This window comes from Papio anubis, chromosome 15, assembly GCF_008728515.1.
Source record: "Papio anubis isolate 15944 chromosome 15, Panubis1.0, whole genome shotgun sequence".
NCBI lineage: Eukaryota > Metazoa > Chordata > Mammalia > Primates > Cercopithecidae > Papio > Papio anubis.
Window position 1 is genome coordinate 7456252 of NC_044990.1, and position 16780 is coordinate 7473031.

Sequence of the window (16780 nt, forward strand, 5' to 3'; positions counted from 1 at the left end):
TTAATTTCTCCAGTGGACATTCCTATATTGTTCCTTACTTTTATTTGAATTGGGTACTTTTGAGAATAATTTTTCAAATGCCCTAAAGCAGTTAATTTATCATATATTACTTTTAAATATCTCAGTTTGCATATTCACTTTAGAAGTTATAGTGTAATTATTCTATACTAATGTCATCAGAATGTCATTTCAAGAGTAAATGACAAGAAGTAATACAAAAAATGAAATACAAAAGTGAAATATTCTTAATTTAGAATATTTAAAATATAAATTTTCATTCTTCTAGGTTGTTTCTTATGCTGATCTTCTATGTATTATTATATTTGCTTTGGTATTCTGTTGATTGAGTGTCAGTTAATATCAGGGTGTTTCAATAACCATTGGTAGCCCTTTCCCTGCTGCATGTGGAAAGATTGAAATTACATGAGAATATGTGTGAAACATGAAATTTCTAATGAAGAAGAAACTTCTATTATGGTTTGTCTGATGTACCTCATTATTAAAAGAAGACCTTTAGTTTTATTATATCAAATTGTTTCCTCAAACCCTTTTAGCATAAGATTCCTGTGGTTAAATATTAAATAATGTGCAATGGAAGATGCCATTTTAAATTAAGAATTCTTAACTTTCAGTCACATTTTCTTAATTTGAGCAGAATCTGTTCATAAGCATCCTATTTTAAACTACTTGTTCCTGTAGTGTGATTCTATTCTTTCTTGCTGTTTATAATTTAGTACTGTATATAGGCACTTAAGAATGAGCATCTTGTTAGTATTGTCTTCATAATACTAAATACAGAATACCTCTCTCCAAGCAGATGTGTAGATATTTTACTCAGTTCTTTAACACACTTGTAAAATATACAGGTGACAAAAAGCTGTGCCTTTTGTGATTAGATTAGGTATTTTAGTAATTTAGTTTTTAATTTCCTATGCAATTTAAATATCCTATTATCCTTATGGGGGGGTGATACTTACTGTTGTACGTGTTTTATTTTGAATGCTCTTTCTTTTCTTTTTCTTGTTTTCCTCTCCCCACCACCCTGCCTTAAAGAGACAGGGTCTTGCTATGTTGCCCAGATTGGAGCACAGTGGCTGTTCATGGGCGCTGTATGGCTCACGTAGCCTCAAACCCTTGGGCTCAAGCGAATCTCCTGCCTCAGCCCCCTCAGGTAGCTGGGACTACAGGCCCACACCACTGCACTCAGCTTACATTTTAAATGTATTTAAGTAACTCCAATCAGCCTCAACTCAGAGGTGAACTCAAATTTTATTTCTGCAGCTTTATATTAAAATAACTTCACAAAATTTAGAATTCTTAAGAGAACTCTTGATACTCTATAGTGTAAATTCTACTGTACATGAATTTCTATCTTAACTCACCTTAGATTGTTTTTATGGTCATCTCTTTCCATGTATTCAGCCTTAAAGAAAGATTCTACTTTTAGTCTCTCTTACATACCTACTTTTATGTCAGAATCTTTCCCTCCAGCCCATGCTACACATAGCTTCAGTAGTCACACTAAAGCTAGTAAAACATGTAATTGATTTCCTGTTTTTCTGAGTGTGCAAGACTTAGGAACTGGGCAACTGTATAGCATGTTGGCTGAGAGCACAGAGTTTGTAATTAAATCAACCTGAGTTTGAATCTTGATTCTTTTGTTGAATTACCTCTATTTGTCCTTACAGTAATTATTTTGATCTTTTAAGTTAGTTTCTCCTCTGTGAAATAAATATGCTATATCTGCCTCACAGGGTGGTTGTGAGGATTAAGTAGACTGATGGATGTGGAACACTTCGATTAGTGCCTGGCTCAAGAATTGTAGTTCTTTTGTGTTACTTAATGTCATAATAGTAAACAAATTTACTCATCTTTGGTTACTTGGCCAGTTTTAGTTTGGAAAGTCTTAGAGACTAGCTTTAGGAAAAGCTGTCTAAAATGCATTTCATTTTAGACAAGTAGGAAGTTTTTATCCATTGATAATAGTCTAATATAATTTTTGCTGTATGGATTAACCTTTAATTAAATGTACAATATAGAGTTAGAAACAGAGCTCTGGAATAGTTTTTTAAAAATAAAAGGTTTATATCAATATAGTAATTTGGCTTCATAGTTTTAAGGAGTTTGGGGTTTAATTTTCTTTTACACACATTTGAGACATAACTTGAGAATTCCTATCCTATTTTAATCTCAATGCAGTAGACATTGTGTTATAGTAGTAGGAGTACTAGATTGGGAATTCGTAGAGTTGAGTTTGAGTGTTGGCTTTGCTGTTGACTTTGCATGTATGTCCTGTGGTGTTTATAGCCCGACTTACCTCACCTACCTACTTTAGTTGCTCAGAAAACCAGAAATAATTATGTTGAGGCTCTTCAGAAAGTACAGAGGGCTATTCAGAGAAAAGAAAAGTATTACTTCAGTTCTCTGCTTATTTTTGTTCACCTACATGTTTTCAGAAAACATGTTGGTATCTTATGAATTATTAGACATTGAAACTCATATCCCTGGTAATCATAATTTTGTGACTAGAGGCATTTTTTGGTAACCCTTTTCTTGTATTGTGAGGTGGCATATTACCTCAGTGTTGAAGGTTTTTAGGCATTCACCAAATAGCCAGAAAACAGTTCCTGGGTAAGCTCTTTTTTTTTTCAGGAAGAGTAACTGTTGCTCTAAATACCCTTTTCAATCTGCTCAGAACTGATCACTCCATTAAGCCTTTGATTAACTCTACCTGGTTTTAATTAATTTGCATTTCATCAGCATTTATGCATGTAGTTGTAGTGCATTAGTGTATATTTGTTTTTTTTTAAGTTATTTTATGTCTTTTACATGTGACCTGGTCTTTTTTTCTCAGCTAGCTTGGAATCTCCTGAAGGGTAAAGACAATTGTCCTTTCCCTTTCTCCAATGATAGAGGGTGCTCTGCACATAATGTTTCTTATTGGTTGTGGTGGTTCCTCTAGAACATAATGGTATCAATTGGCCTAATTTTAAATAGTACACATCTGTAGAAATTTTCAGGATATGCCTGTTTAGAGTTAATGACAAAAAGGCATCAGAACAACAGACTGCTTGATATTAAACATATGGCACTTAAGCTGCTATGTATTTCAATTTTTTTTTTTTGCTTTTTCAAACAATTTTGTTAATTGTATTTGGCTGAATGAAATCTAGTAGCTCTTCATAGATAATTTGAATTTTTAATACTGTAATATGTTTGGGGACTGCGCTATTTGTATTGTTAATGATTCTTAATAAAAAAGGAATTATGCTTTTTATAAAAGCTTTTCTTTTATAAAAGGCTTAATTTTATAAAGAGCCCCAATTCGGTTACTTCCCACCCTTCCATTAATTTATTAAATTTTTGGTCATTCTTGCTATTAAAGTGTGTGATGTAAACCTTGATATGGAGGAGACTGTTCTTACAATAAATCTGCTAACATATTTGGGAATAACTACATTTGAAAAAAGAAACTTTACATTTGCTTTAGTCAGAGCTTTTTCTACAACAAAACAAGATAAAATTATTTCCTTCATCTTGGTGCACTTAAGATCCCAAAGATGATGTTTCTTCCAAATGAATGTTTGCATTTTATTTTCCAGACTTTTTCTCTAAAACCAATTATTGCTCCATTAAGAAACATTTTTACATCTTCTTCAGGAATGTCGTTGTCTGCTGGGTCTTCCCCTCTTCATTCCCCCAAGATTACTCCACATACTTCTCCTGCTCCCAGAAGAAGAAGTCACACTCCAAATCCAGCAAGTTACATGGTGCCTTCTAGTGCCTCTACATCTGTTAATAATCCTGTTTCTCAGACTCCATCTTCTGGTCAGGTGATCCAAAAGGAAACTGTTGGTGGAACGACTTACTTCTATACAGACACAACTCCAGCACCTTTGACTGGAATGGTATGTTTGCATTAAAGAGGACATTTTAGTACTCTCTTATAACAGGTCCTTTTAGTAATGAGGTGGTCCACCCCCTCCTGCAGCTTTTTATTGTGATGCAGAAAAGTATTTCATTTTCTCACTTAGATGAGAAGTCTAGTCTCTTCTCAACTCTTCAAATTTATCTAGTTCTGCCTTACTAATAACTCTAGTTTTAGACTAATCTGGTTTAGTCAGAAATTAGATTATATCCATGCTCTTACTTTAGTACTCTATGGCATGTTTTGCTTATGGGTTTACCTTGTACTAGCTGGAGTTGATGCCTGTTGACATTTGTTTTTAGGTATAGATAGTTTAACCTCTAGTAAGAAGCTAGAAAAAGTAGATGGTATGTCCTCAGTAGTTACTGGAAGCAAATCAATGATAAACCCTTATTTCAGATGAGGTGGTTATTTAACAGCTAGATCTGTGGATGGTGGAGTGACACATAGTGATAAGGGGCCTGCAGTATGGCTCTTTGCTAAGGAGGTAGAAGAGTCAGACCAAAGAGAGCCATGATTATAGATGAGGAAAGAGTTACCAAAGGACTGGTGATGAAGTGAGAGAAGAATCATGAAACAATTGGGAAGAGGTGGCCCCAGAGGAGACATGAATATGAAGACCAAGAGAGGAAGAACATGGCCAGAAAGAAAGATTTCTTATCAGAGTCAATTAGTAATGTTCCAGGACAGGGAGAAGGGACAGGAGTCAAGGGGGCGAGAATGAATGGAGAAGGAGAGGGAAGGATTCCATGTTATGTAAATTGTACCTTTTTTAGCTTCATTACTTCGTCCGTATTCAAAAATTATTTTATTTACCCTAGAAAAATAAGTAGTAGATGAAGACCTCATGAGTGAGAAAGCCAGAGTCCACTAAAACAGGGTTCCCTAATCCTTGAGCCATAGACCAGTGTTAGGAACCAGGCCTCACAGCAGGAGGTGAGCAGTGGGCAAGTAAGTGAAGTTTCATCTGTATTTACACCCACTCCCCATTGCTCTCATTACCATCTGAGCTCCTCCTTGTGTCAGATCAGCGGCGGCATTAGATTCCATAGGAACATGAACCCTGTTGTAAACTGTGCATGCCAAGGATCTAGGTTGTGTGCTCCTTATGAGAATCTAGTCCTTGATGATCTGTCACTGTTTCCCATCACGCCCAGATGGGACTGCCTAGTTGCAGGAAAACAAGCTCCCATTGATTCTATATTACGGTAAGTTGTATAATTATTTCATTATATGTTACAATGTGATAATAATAGAAATAAAGTGCACAATCAATGTAATGCATTTGAATCATGCCAAAAATATCCCTTCACCCCCACCCCCTTGTCCATGGAAAAATTGTCTTCCGCAAAATCAGTCCCTGGTGCCAAAAAGGTTGGGGATTGCTACATTAAAATAACGGAAGCTGATCTAATCTATAGACATTTGACAGTCATAGATGATAGGCTTATATGAAACATTATTTGGATTTCAATATGCTGTTTTGATCCTCAAAGTTAACTTATTTTGATTGAATTTAATATTTTACTAAGAGAATTTGAGTGAAAAGAAAGCATACTTCTTTTTTTTGTTTGTGCCACATTGTTTTTAGACTCGTGAATCTATGTACTTATGAAACTGTTTCTCCAATTGTAAAATAAGGATATTAATACCTAACTATTCTATGAGAAATAGATGTGAAAACATTTATAGAAATAGTTGTAAGTCATGTAAACTGCTTTTTAAAAATAATAAAATAGCTAACAGTTTTGTGGGCTTTTTAAAAATCAGAAATCTTTCAAACATTATCACAGAACCACTTTCCAAACAGAAGATCAAAAAAATAGGTAGAGACTTCTCTTTGTTCTTTCAAATAAGGAATCCATGAGTGTTTTAGCCTTTTTCGTTTATTATGTTTTATAATCATTTACCTTTTAATTTTATTTGTAGAAAGAAATTTAGTTTAATGTATATGGAGGCTCTTTGGCACAAAATTACCTCCACCAATTTTATAGAGATTAAATTTACCTCCACCAGTTTTATAGAGATTAAATATGGCACATTTTAATAATGTTTTTACCCCTCACACACTATATGTATATTTATTATTATTATTATTATTTATTATTTTTTTTTCTTGAGATGGATTCTCCTTCTTTCACCCAGGCTGGAGGGCAGTGGTGCAATCTTTGCTCACAGCAACTTCCGCCTCCTGGGTTCAAGCATCCTCCCACCTCAGTCTCCCTAGTAGCTGGGACTACAGACGCACACCACCATGCCCGGCTAACTTTTGTATGTTTAATAGAGATGGAGTTTTACCCAGTTGGCCAGGCTGATCTCAAATTCTTGACCTCAAGTGATCCGCCCACTTTGACCTCTGAAGTGTTGGGTTTACAGGCGTGAGCCACTGTGTCCAGCCTAAACTATGCTGTTATATAAGGAAACCAACACCAGAAAAAAGAGATATTACTCTTCCTGCAGACACAGGCTAAAGGAAACCTTACAAGTATCACAAAACTGCTTCCTAGTTGAGATCTAGATCAGAGCAGTCATGTTGAGGCAGCACAAATCAGCTGAATTCGTTTTTAAAAGAGAAAAACAGTTTCATTGTTTAAAATGAAAGAATGAAGAAATAGAAAAGATATTTAAAACTGAACTTTGATTTTGTATCATGGACCAGTGAAGGAGAGACAGAGAAAAGAGTGATAAAGAGAAGAAAGGGTGGTGGGATGAGTCCAGTTGGAAGAATGAAAGACAAGAAGCTGGAAGCTGATGTAGTAACTTTATTGTAGTTTGCTTGGAAGGTAAATGTATTATTGTATCCTTCTGTTCACTTAACCTGCTGACCTAGAATGGGTTTGAATAACACTTTGTTTAGTTTGGCCACAAAATGCTTGTGAAGGGGAGAATTCTTTGGGCAGTCAGGGCAATGTTCCTTTGTTACCTCCCAATACCCAAACACCTTTAATTTCTCCTTCCTTGCTTCCAGTTGCTTTCAAAAAGTGGTGATGAACTGTTTGTATAGTTGCCGCTTAGTATCCAAGGGGGATTGATTCCAGGACTCCCACATATAGCAAAATTCCTGGGTGCTCAATTCCCTGATACAGAATGACATAGTATTTGTGTAGATCTTATACACATCCTCCTGTATACTTTAAATTATCTCTAGATTACTTATAATACCTAATGCAGTATAAGTGGTCTGCGAATAGTTGTTACACTGTATTTTTAATTTGTATTACTTCTTATTGTTGTGTTGTCATTTTTCTCCCCTGAATATTTCCTACCCATGGTTGGTCCAATCCTTGAATACAGAACCCAGGGATACAGAAGGCTGACTATGTGACATTTCTTCCAAAGAGCTACTTTTGTGTCTTCCTCAGGTAGGCTTGTTACTGTATCTGAAGAAATAACACTTTCTCATTAGGTTTTTTTTTTTTTTGTTTTGAGACAGAGTCTTGCTCTGTCACCCAGGCTGGAGTGCAGTGGCATGATCTCGGCTCGCTGCAGCCTCCACCTCCCAGTTTCAAGCGATTCTCCTGCCTCAGTCTCCTGAGTAGCTACAGGTTGAAGCCTGCCACTAAGCGTGGCTAACTTTTTTTTTTTGAGATGGAGTCACCATCATCACCGGCTGGAATGCAGTAGTGCAATCTCGACTCACTGCAAACGAGTTTGCAGTAGTGCAAACTCGCCTCTGGGTTCAAATGATTCTGCCTCAACCTCCTGAGTAGCTGGGACTACAGGTGCGTGCCACCACACTCGGCTAATTTTTTGTATTTTTAATAGAGACAGGGTTTCACCATGTTAGCCAGGATAATTTTTGTATTTTTAGTAGGGATGGAGTTTCACCATGTTGGCCAGGCTGGCTCATTAGATTTTTAATTGATTACTGAAATATTATTTTTATTTATTTATTTATTTATTTATTTATTTATTTGAGACGGAGTTTTGCTCTTGTTGCCCAGGCTGGAATGCAATGGCGCGATCTCCACTCACTGCAACCTCCACCTCCCGGGTTCAAGCGATTCTCTTGCCTCAGCCTCCCAAGTAGCTGGGATTACAGGTTTGTGCCACCACACCTGGCTAATTTTGTATTTTTAGTAGAGACGGAGTTTCTCCATGTTGGTCAGGCTGGTCTTGAACTCCTGACCTCAGGTCATCTGCCCACCTCAGCCTCCCAAAGTGCTGGGATTACAGGTGTGAGCCACCGTGCCAGCTGAAATATTATTTTTAATATGAAATTCTTTCAGAAAGTATTCTATAACAGCTATTCTCTGAGGTTTTTACTTCAATATTATTTACAGCTTTAAAATGTATTAAAATTTATTGCTATCATGTAAAGATTAAAATTTTATCAAAACACTGATAAAGCTTATCGATTATGAAAAATTAGTGAGGCTGGGCATGGTGGCTCACACCTGTAATCCCAGCACTTTCGGAGGCCGAGGCAGGTGGATCACCTGAGGTCAGGAGTTCAAGATCAGCCTGGCCAGTGTGGTGAAACCTTGTCTCTACAAAAATAGAAAAATTAGCTGGGCATGATGGCGGGTGCCTGTAATCCCAGCTACTCGTGAGGCTGAGGCAGGAGAATCACTTGAACCCGGGAGGCGGAGGTTGTAGTGAGCCGAGATTGCGCCACTGCACTCCAGCCTGGGTGACAGAGCAAGACACTGTCTGAAAAAAAGAAAGAAAAATAGTGATTATATTTACCCCCTTCCTACCTTTTTAGGTGTTTCCAAACTATCATATTTATCCTCCGACTGCACCTCACGTTGCTTATATGCAGCCGAAAGCAAATGCACCTTCCTTCTTCATGGCCGATGAACTCCGACAGGTATGCTTTCAGAATTCGTAGTAAGAATACTTAATGTCTCCTGTGCTTTAGTGAACAGGGGAAAGAACAGAGCTCTTTTCAAATCATATTATTTAATCAAATATGCTGTAGTAAAGCACATCGAATTTATAAGTTTTAATTGGTGTGTTTAAGGAAACCTGTCTTTTAAAAAAATTTCAAATAAATTTTGTGTTAGGATATAAAACGTAGAATAGCTATTTAAATGGTTTGCTCTTCTGTACTTCATTTTATTTCTATTGAAAAGGCTCTTTGAAGTATATAAATAATTTCAATGGTTTCTAACAGTATTCTTCTAATAGGTGTAGGTTAAAAATAAGTAGTTTGGCCCAGGAAATAACTTTTAAGAGAGCTCAATATTTTTTTAAAAGAATGTTTTACAAAAGTGTTTTGTTTAATTTTTGGTAAACAACTAGTTATTTGATATGTAGAATTTCACTTTACACTCAGATTCTCAGAAATATTTTTGTTTCATAGAAGTGAGTTCTACCAGTATAGTGCTTTTTAAATTAATTATTACCAGCTTACTAGTAGACCTTGAATTTTCAGCCACAGTGTTAGTCATGTGTTTTGGGTAGCCCAGCTACCTGTGTGTAAGTGGCACAGCTACTTAAACTCAGTCTTAATTATGGGCAAGTCTAAGTCTATCTGGGCCTGGAGTTCAGACATTTTACCATGTTTAGAAATGTTGTTTCATGATTTTAATATTTAAAAAGTGCACATGCCAAAAATATTAGTATTTAGGTTATTTAATTATAATAGGAAATCCAGGGTTCAGAATCTATGTTTAAATAGAAATATACTTATTTCTGTTTCATAGGAGCTGATCAACAGACATTTAATAACAATGGCTCAAATTGATCAAGCAGATATGCCAGGTAAAATGCAAGTTGATCCTTCCTCTCTTTAAAGGCTGTTATAATTCTTATGTGGTAGTACATGTTTTATGCATTACTAAGAAGAGTTCCAGGCTGGGCGTGGTGGCTTATACCTGTAATCCCAGCAGTTTGGGAGGCTGAGGCGGAAGGATTGCTTGAGCCCAGAAGTTTGAGACTAGCCTGAGCAAAATAGTGGGAACATGTCTCTACAAAAAATAAATGAGCTAGGCGTGGTTGTGCACATTTGTAGTCCCAGCCACTCAGGAGAGACTGAGGCAGGAGGATCACTTGAGCCCTCAAGGTCAAGACTGCAGTGAGCTGGCTATAATCGTCCCACTGCACTCCAGCCTGGGTGACAGAGTGAGACCCTGTCTCAAAAAAAAAAAAAAAGAAAGAACAGCCCCAAGATACTACTGATCATCTAGTTTATTTCTGTTAATTTTATGTATGTTCATAAAAAGTGTATATAGTTTTAGAATTCATGGTGATTTACTGTGCACTAGAATATTTTTATCTCCTGAAACTTAATAAAGCATGGGTTCTTAAGCAGGAGAGGACGGTAATTATTAGTACCATTTGTGAGACTACTGTGTGCCAGACAGTATACTAATTAAATACTTTACATGTCTTACTTTATGCCTCACAAACATCCTGTGACATATTATTTCCACTTTACATATGAGGAATACTGAAGTTGGCAGGTTAAGTAACTTACCTTTAGAACCAATGGCTGGTAAATAACTGACTGATTCCAGACTTAAACCAAAGTTTTTCAGACTGTACCACGATATTTCTTAAAGCATATTAAAATATCTTTCCTAAGCTTACTCTGTATAAATGAAATATGATGTAATTTAGTAAAATTTCATAAATAATACAGTAGGAACACATTTGCCATAAAGATAATCTCAAAATGCCTGGTTGTAATCAGGAATTCAGCATAGTCTAGTGTGTGTTGTCTCTTGATTGCTAAAGAATTAAAAGAAATATGGCTGTTATTTCTTAAGATGGATCTTTCCAGGTAAGGTGGGAAGGAACTTACTTGTCATAACCTTTGAAATATTCATCTTGGAATTTTTCTTAACTGTTTAATATTGTATTTGAGGCTTTAGCCAGGTTTTGCAAAAGTTTAAAAAGAAAAAAAATGGAAGGCACAAAGACTGGAAAGGAGAAAATAGAACTGCCATCTATAAATCATGTGACTGCAGATTAGACATTATTTGAAATAACAAACTGTAGAAAATGGCTGGATATAAGATTAATACATCAGTTGCATTTCTGTAGGCCAGTACCCAGTTAACTTCAAAATATAATTAAAAGCAAATGCTGTTTAAAAATGCAATATCAGTATGTAGGAATAAATACAACAAAAGATAGGTGAGATTTCAGCAGGGGAGATTTATTCATTAAGAAGTATTAAATAATGTAAAGTGAAATTCTGTAGATTAGTAGAGATTACTCATGATTAGGAAGACAGAACAAGTAAGATGTCAATTTTTCTAAACTGACATACAGATCCAGTAGAATTCCAGTCAAAGCATAACTTCCAGTCAAATCTTTTCATGAAGTATGATAAAATGTATCAAAGAATAAAGGGCCAAGACCATCCAAGGTGCTTTGAAGAGTATGGTTGTTATTTATGTTCATATGAAGAATTTGTTTGTGTATTAGGGAAGGAGAGGTTTGATTTGAGTCTACAGTAACTAAAACGTGATGATGACACAGGGTTAGACAGATTAATGGAACAGATTACAGAGAGCCCAGACACGTTCTGTGATAAAGGTGGCAAATCAATGGGGAAAAGAAAGCATTGGAAAAATGGTTTTTGGTTTTTTAATTAAAAAAATAAACTTTGATTGAGGCAGCATCTTGCTCTGTCACCCAGGCTGGAGTACAGTGGTGTGATCGCAGCTCACTGCAACCTCTGACTCCTGGGCTTCAGCATTCCCCCACCTCAGCCTCCCAAGTAGCTGGGGCTACAGGTGTACACCACCACACTTGGCTAATTTTTGTATATTTTGTAGAGAGGGTCTCACCATGTTGCCCAGGCTGGTCTTGAACTTCTGGACGCAAGTGCTCTACCTGCCTCAGCCTCCTGAGAGTGCTGGGATTACAGGCATGAGCCACTGTGCTTGACCACAAAAAATGGTTTTCTATATTGACAAGATAAAATTGGGTGATTATCTCAAGCCACATTAAAAAGTCAACTTCAAATAAATTAAGAACTTATATGTCTAAAACAGAACTCTAAAACTCCTATTGTAAAATATAAATGAATGTATTTTATCTACTTTTAAAATACTTTAAAAAATAAAAACTAATTTTATCTGCATTTGCAGTGATGATAAAATATTTAAAATTTTTTTGTCACATTCTCTTTCGGCTATCCATGAGTACTTTACATCATTCATCAGTACGCACACAATTTTCAACTTAAGACATTTTCAAACAAACACCGCCCTATGTTTCTGACTATCCCTTCATGCTTAACATTTGTTTACATTATAGTTCAGCCGTTTGACACTTGATCATATAGTTTTTGGCATCATGAATTACAGTGCAGGAACATATTCATCTACTTAATTTTTTTCTTCTGTAGGAAATATTTTTTTCCTTAGAAGAAATACTTCAAATATTTCTAAACTGATGTATATATAGATTCAGTATAATTCAGAAATACTTTTATAATTATTTCTACTTTTAAGCATAAAAAATGTACATAATTGATCAACTGATGCTCTTTTAAAAATATATAAAAAAGAAAACAGCTCCGGGCGCAGTGACTGACACCTGTAATCCCAGCACTTTGGGAGGCCAAGGTGAGTGGGTCACTTGAGGTCAGAAGTTTGAGACCAGCTTGGCGAACATGGTAAAACCCCATTTGTACTAAAAATACAAAAATTAGCCACGTGTGATGGCGCCCACCTGTAATTCCAGCTACTCAGGAGGCTGAGGCACAAGACTCGCTTGAATCCGGGAGGTGGAGGTTGCAGTGAGATTGTGCCACTGCGCTCCATCCTGAGTGACGGAGTGAGACTCTGTCTACAAAAAAAAGACAGAAAGAAAAATGTAAAGTAGAAGTGGTTTTAAAGTTTAGTACATAGAACCAAATTGCTTTCCAAGGGATATCAGTTAAACACCATTGATTTGTAAGTTGTAATAATTTACTAGCAACCCCATAGCAAACGAGTGCCTAATATCCTTGGGAATTGCTCTGTTCTTTGTATTTTCATAGTGTATTAGCTCTCAAAGTATGATTCCTTAACCAGAGGCCTCATTTTCATTGACTTTTAGGAACTTGTTAGAATTGTAAGTTCTTGGATCCCACTTCAGATTGTATCAGAAACTCAGGGATTGGGGCCCAGCAAACTATATTTTAACAAGGCTTTAGGTGATTGTGACAGGTGCTGACGTTTGAGAACCAGTGTTACTGCGAATTGTACTTCTTAAATGGGGACTTTACCTCTTACATGTTTTATATAAATCTGTGTTCTTTATTTTTCTCTAGGCCTCTTGAGGGTAAGAACGTATATTTCTTTAGTTTAGGTTCATTAGTACATAGTAGGTGCTCAGTATATTTTACTGATTTGAAATTAATCCTGTATTAAGTGCTCCTTAATAAATGAAATAGCTGGAAAGCAAAATTTATCATTTGACTTCCTTATGGACATAGTGTTCATTCAAATACAAACTAGGTAAATGCACAAAAGTAAAAGTTACAACTGTATTCACTTGTGTGTATTCTTCCATTATATTGCTTTTGTTTTATTTATTTATTTATTTATTTATTTATTTAAGAGATAAGGTCTTAAATGTTGCCCAGGCTGAATTCAACTCCTGGGTTCAAGTGATTCTGCTGCCTCAGCCTCCCAAGTAGCTAGGACTGTAGTCACATGCCATGACACATGGCAGTATACTGCCTTTATTTAAGTAGAACATGCCACTTGATGACATTTTAATCATTCTACATTTGTTTTTCATTATGGCCCAAATGCCATGTAGAGATTATGACTATAGAATCAAAAAGTCCTGGGTTTGCATCCTACCTTTCTCTGTCAGCTATGCAATCCTTATTATCTTTATTTATGAAATAGGGAATTATACCTCATGGGATTGTTGTGAGAACTAAGAAATAATGAGCATAAAGTATTTGGCAAATGCAGAGGAAGGATCATTTTGAGCCTGTCTTCTGGAATTAGTTTTCTTAATAGGGTTTCATCTGTGTTTCTTACCAGTCAGAGGTCAAAAATTATCAGTTGTTTTTGTTTGTAGGTTTTTTTTTTAACAGACATAATACCATGTTTTAAAAATAGTGTTAAACATGTATATTATAAAACATTTGGCAAATACCAAATAATGTAAAGAAAAGAATAATAGTCCTCCCTTTAAAAGGTTACCATTGTTGCCATCTGCTATATTTTCTTCTAGTTAGTTTACTATGGCTGTACTACATGTTGGGTTATCTTCCGTTCACTTAAAATATTGTGAGCATTCCGAAGTCATTCAAGACAGTTAACAAAGTGAAAAGTATAAGTTGGTGTTCAATTGGAAAACATGATTGTATTTGAATCATTAAAAAATACATGTTGTTGTGATTATAAACCTGATAACATGTTTGTTCTAGAAAAATTTATCTCTAAGTGATAACTCAAATTGTTTATAAAAATTATTTCTGAGAAACAAATTTGTATTGTGCTATAAAAGGAAATGTTTTTGAATGCATGAACTTTAGTTGTTCTTTGGTTATTTTGTCATATTATAATGCCTATTTTTATTGATACTGAAGCTAGTTTGTCTTATGGAATTGTTATGTTTATTCTATAATACAAGAGCACATTGTGATATACAAGGCGTTTATAGTAAATATGATTTCTTCTATATTTTTGAGAAAGATTTATGAATGTCTGTATTTTCAAGTCTTCTTATGAATTACTCTAGCAGTTCCTACAGAGGTTGACAGCTACCATAGCCTATTTCCTCTAGAACCACTGCCACCTCCCAACCGGATACAGAAATCAAGTAATTTTGGGTATATTACATCTTGCTACAAAGCTGTAAATAGCAAAGATGATCTGCCATATTGCCTTCGGAGGATACATGGTAAGGAAGATCAGTTATCTTCTTTTATAATCATATCATTGGGGCTAAGATTATTCAAACCTTCTTGAATATATTATTTAACATATGAATGGAAATTTTTTATTTGGAAATTAGTACCTCATGAGCAATGTATAATATGGCATTTTCTTTCCATTTCTGATAGAATATGAAGGAGACGTCAATTAGAGTTTACTGTAGTAGAAAAATTGTCTTTCAGGTTTTCGTCTTGTTAACACAAAGTGCATGGTGTTGGTCGACATGTGGAAGAAAATTCAACACTCAAATATCGTAACTTTGCGCGAAGTATTCACCACTAAAGCATTTGCCGAGCCCTGTGAGTAACTTGTAATTTGTCTTTTTGCTAGTGAGCTTCATTATTTGAAGCCAGCTTTCAGTAATGAGTGTTTGTGTTTTATTTTAAGCTCTTGTGTTTGCATATGATTTCCATGCTGGAGGAGAAACTATGATGAGCAGACACTTTAATGACCCTAATGCTGATGCCTATTTCACCAAGAGAAAGTGGGGTAAGAAAAAGATACAGGCAAACTATATTTTGACTAATGCTTTTGCTCTGTGGAAGAGTAGTTTTCTACTTTAAAATATGTATCATTTTTCCCTGTAATCATTTAGTTTAAAGACTGTTGCATTTTGTATTAGTCCGTTCTCATGCTCCTGATAAAGACATACCTGAGACTGGGCAATATACAAAAGAAAAAGGTTTAATGAACTTACAGTTCTTTGTGACTAGGGAGGCCTCACAATCATGGCAGGAGGTGAAAGGCACATCTCACATGGCAGCAGACAAGAAAAGCAAATGAGAGCCAAGTAAAGGGAGTTTCCCCCTATAAAACCATCAGATCTCATGAGACCTATTCCCTACCACAAGAACAGTATCGGGGAAACTGCCCCCATGATTCAGTTATCTCCCACCAGGTCCCTCCCACAAAACCATGGGAATTCTGGGAGTTACAATGCAAGTTGAGATTTGGATGACACGGCCAAACCATATCACATTTCAAAAAGAAATATGTCAAAGAAATGGAGTTGATGGTCAAGAAGTTAGGATATAATGTATTTTGCATATTTACTAAGATAAGGTAGATTTTTGAAGACTCACATAGATATCAGATATTTAAATAACTGGGAATGTGTTAAAATTGTTTTTCTCTTTAAAATGTTTTTCTTTTAAAATTATAATGCTCTCTTAATAAAGGTGTCTTGGAAAATTCAGTAGCTTAGTTAGGAACAGTCTTTATGGCTTCCCTGCCTAAGTGCAACCGTTATGAATCTTTTAGTACATTTCTTTCCAGTCTTGCTTTGTTTTGTTTTCATCTCCTTTTGCATTGTTTTGTTTTTGTTTTAACATTTTATATCATATTACATCTTTTCTTTATTGAAAGTATTTTCCCTATAGTTTTTATATTCTCTCAATATAATTTAATGATTCCTACTATGACTATATTGTTCTTTAGATAATTATTTCCCTAAACAAATGCTTTAGTTTGAAGGTTGGATTCCATATTACTTAATCTAAGGTTTCAAAATAGAATTTTAAGTAACTTTTCCTTAAACATGGAATATTTTATTTTTTGCCCCTTTCTAATATATACTTAAAGAATTGTTTTATCATTGAGATTTTGCAAACAACCAGAATACTTGAAGTCTAACAAATGTGTGTTAAAGGGTAAATGATTTCAGAGAAAAATAAATCCATTTTGAGATGTTCTATTCATTAATTTATGTATTTGGGGAAGGTCTCAGTCTCTGGGGGCAAGAAAGAAGCATCACATTATGCTTTTTAATCTTTTTAAGATTTTCTTGACTTGAAAATTAAAGAGGAGGGGAGAAAGATTTGAGTCCATATTCTAGTATCTTTCAGATTGCAACTCTCTTTAAAGACTCTAATTATAGACAAAAATAGATTACTTCTGTTTACTTGTTACTTCGCTTTTTGCATTCTGACAGTTGAAAAAAGAAAGTTGTGGTTACATGGCTGTTTCACATTTAACATAGAATGTGGTCATTTTTTTCCTTTTGCTATGT

The 16780-nt window shown here is 35.3% G+C and overlaps 1 protein-coding gene across 4 annotated transcripts in view; it reads left to right on the forward strand.

The window, feature by feature from the left end:
* Positions 1-16780, forward strand: part of PAN3 (poly(A) specific ribonuclease subunit PAN3) — a 159289-nt gene that overhangs the window by 116375 nt on the left and 26134 nt on the right. For 3 of the 4 annotated variants that reach the window (XR_002518255.2, XM_003913715.5, XM_009191692.4), the window contains 6 exons: positions 3661-3908; positions 8637-8741; positions 9580-9637; positions 14576-14737; positions 14955-15071; positions 15160-15261. Coding sequence is in view for 3 of the 4 variants with exons in the window: in XM_003913715.5 (XP_003913764.3) it covers positions 3661-3908; positions 8637-8741; positions 9580-9637; positions 14576-14737; positions 14955-15071; positions 15160-15261 (792 nt within the window). In the remaining variant the exon portion in view is untranslated. The remainder of the gene's footprint in view (positions 1-3660; positions 3909-8636; positions 8742-9579; positions 9638-14575; positions 14738-14954; positions 15072-15159; positions 15262-16780) is intronic. The other variant, XM_009191690.4, reaches the window with a different exon arrangement.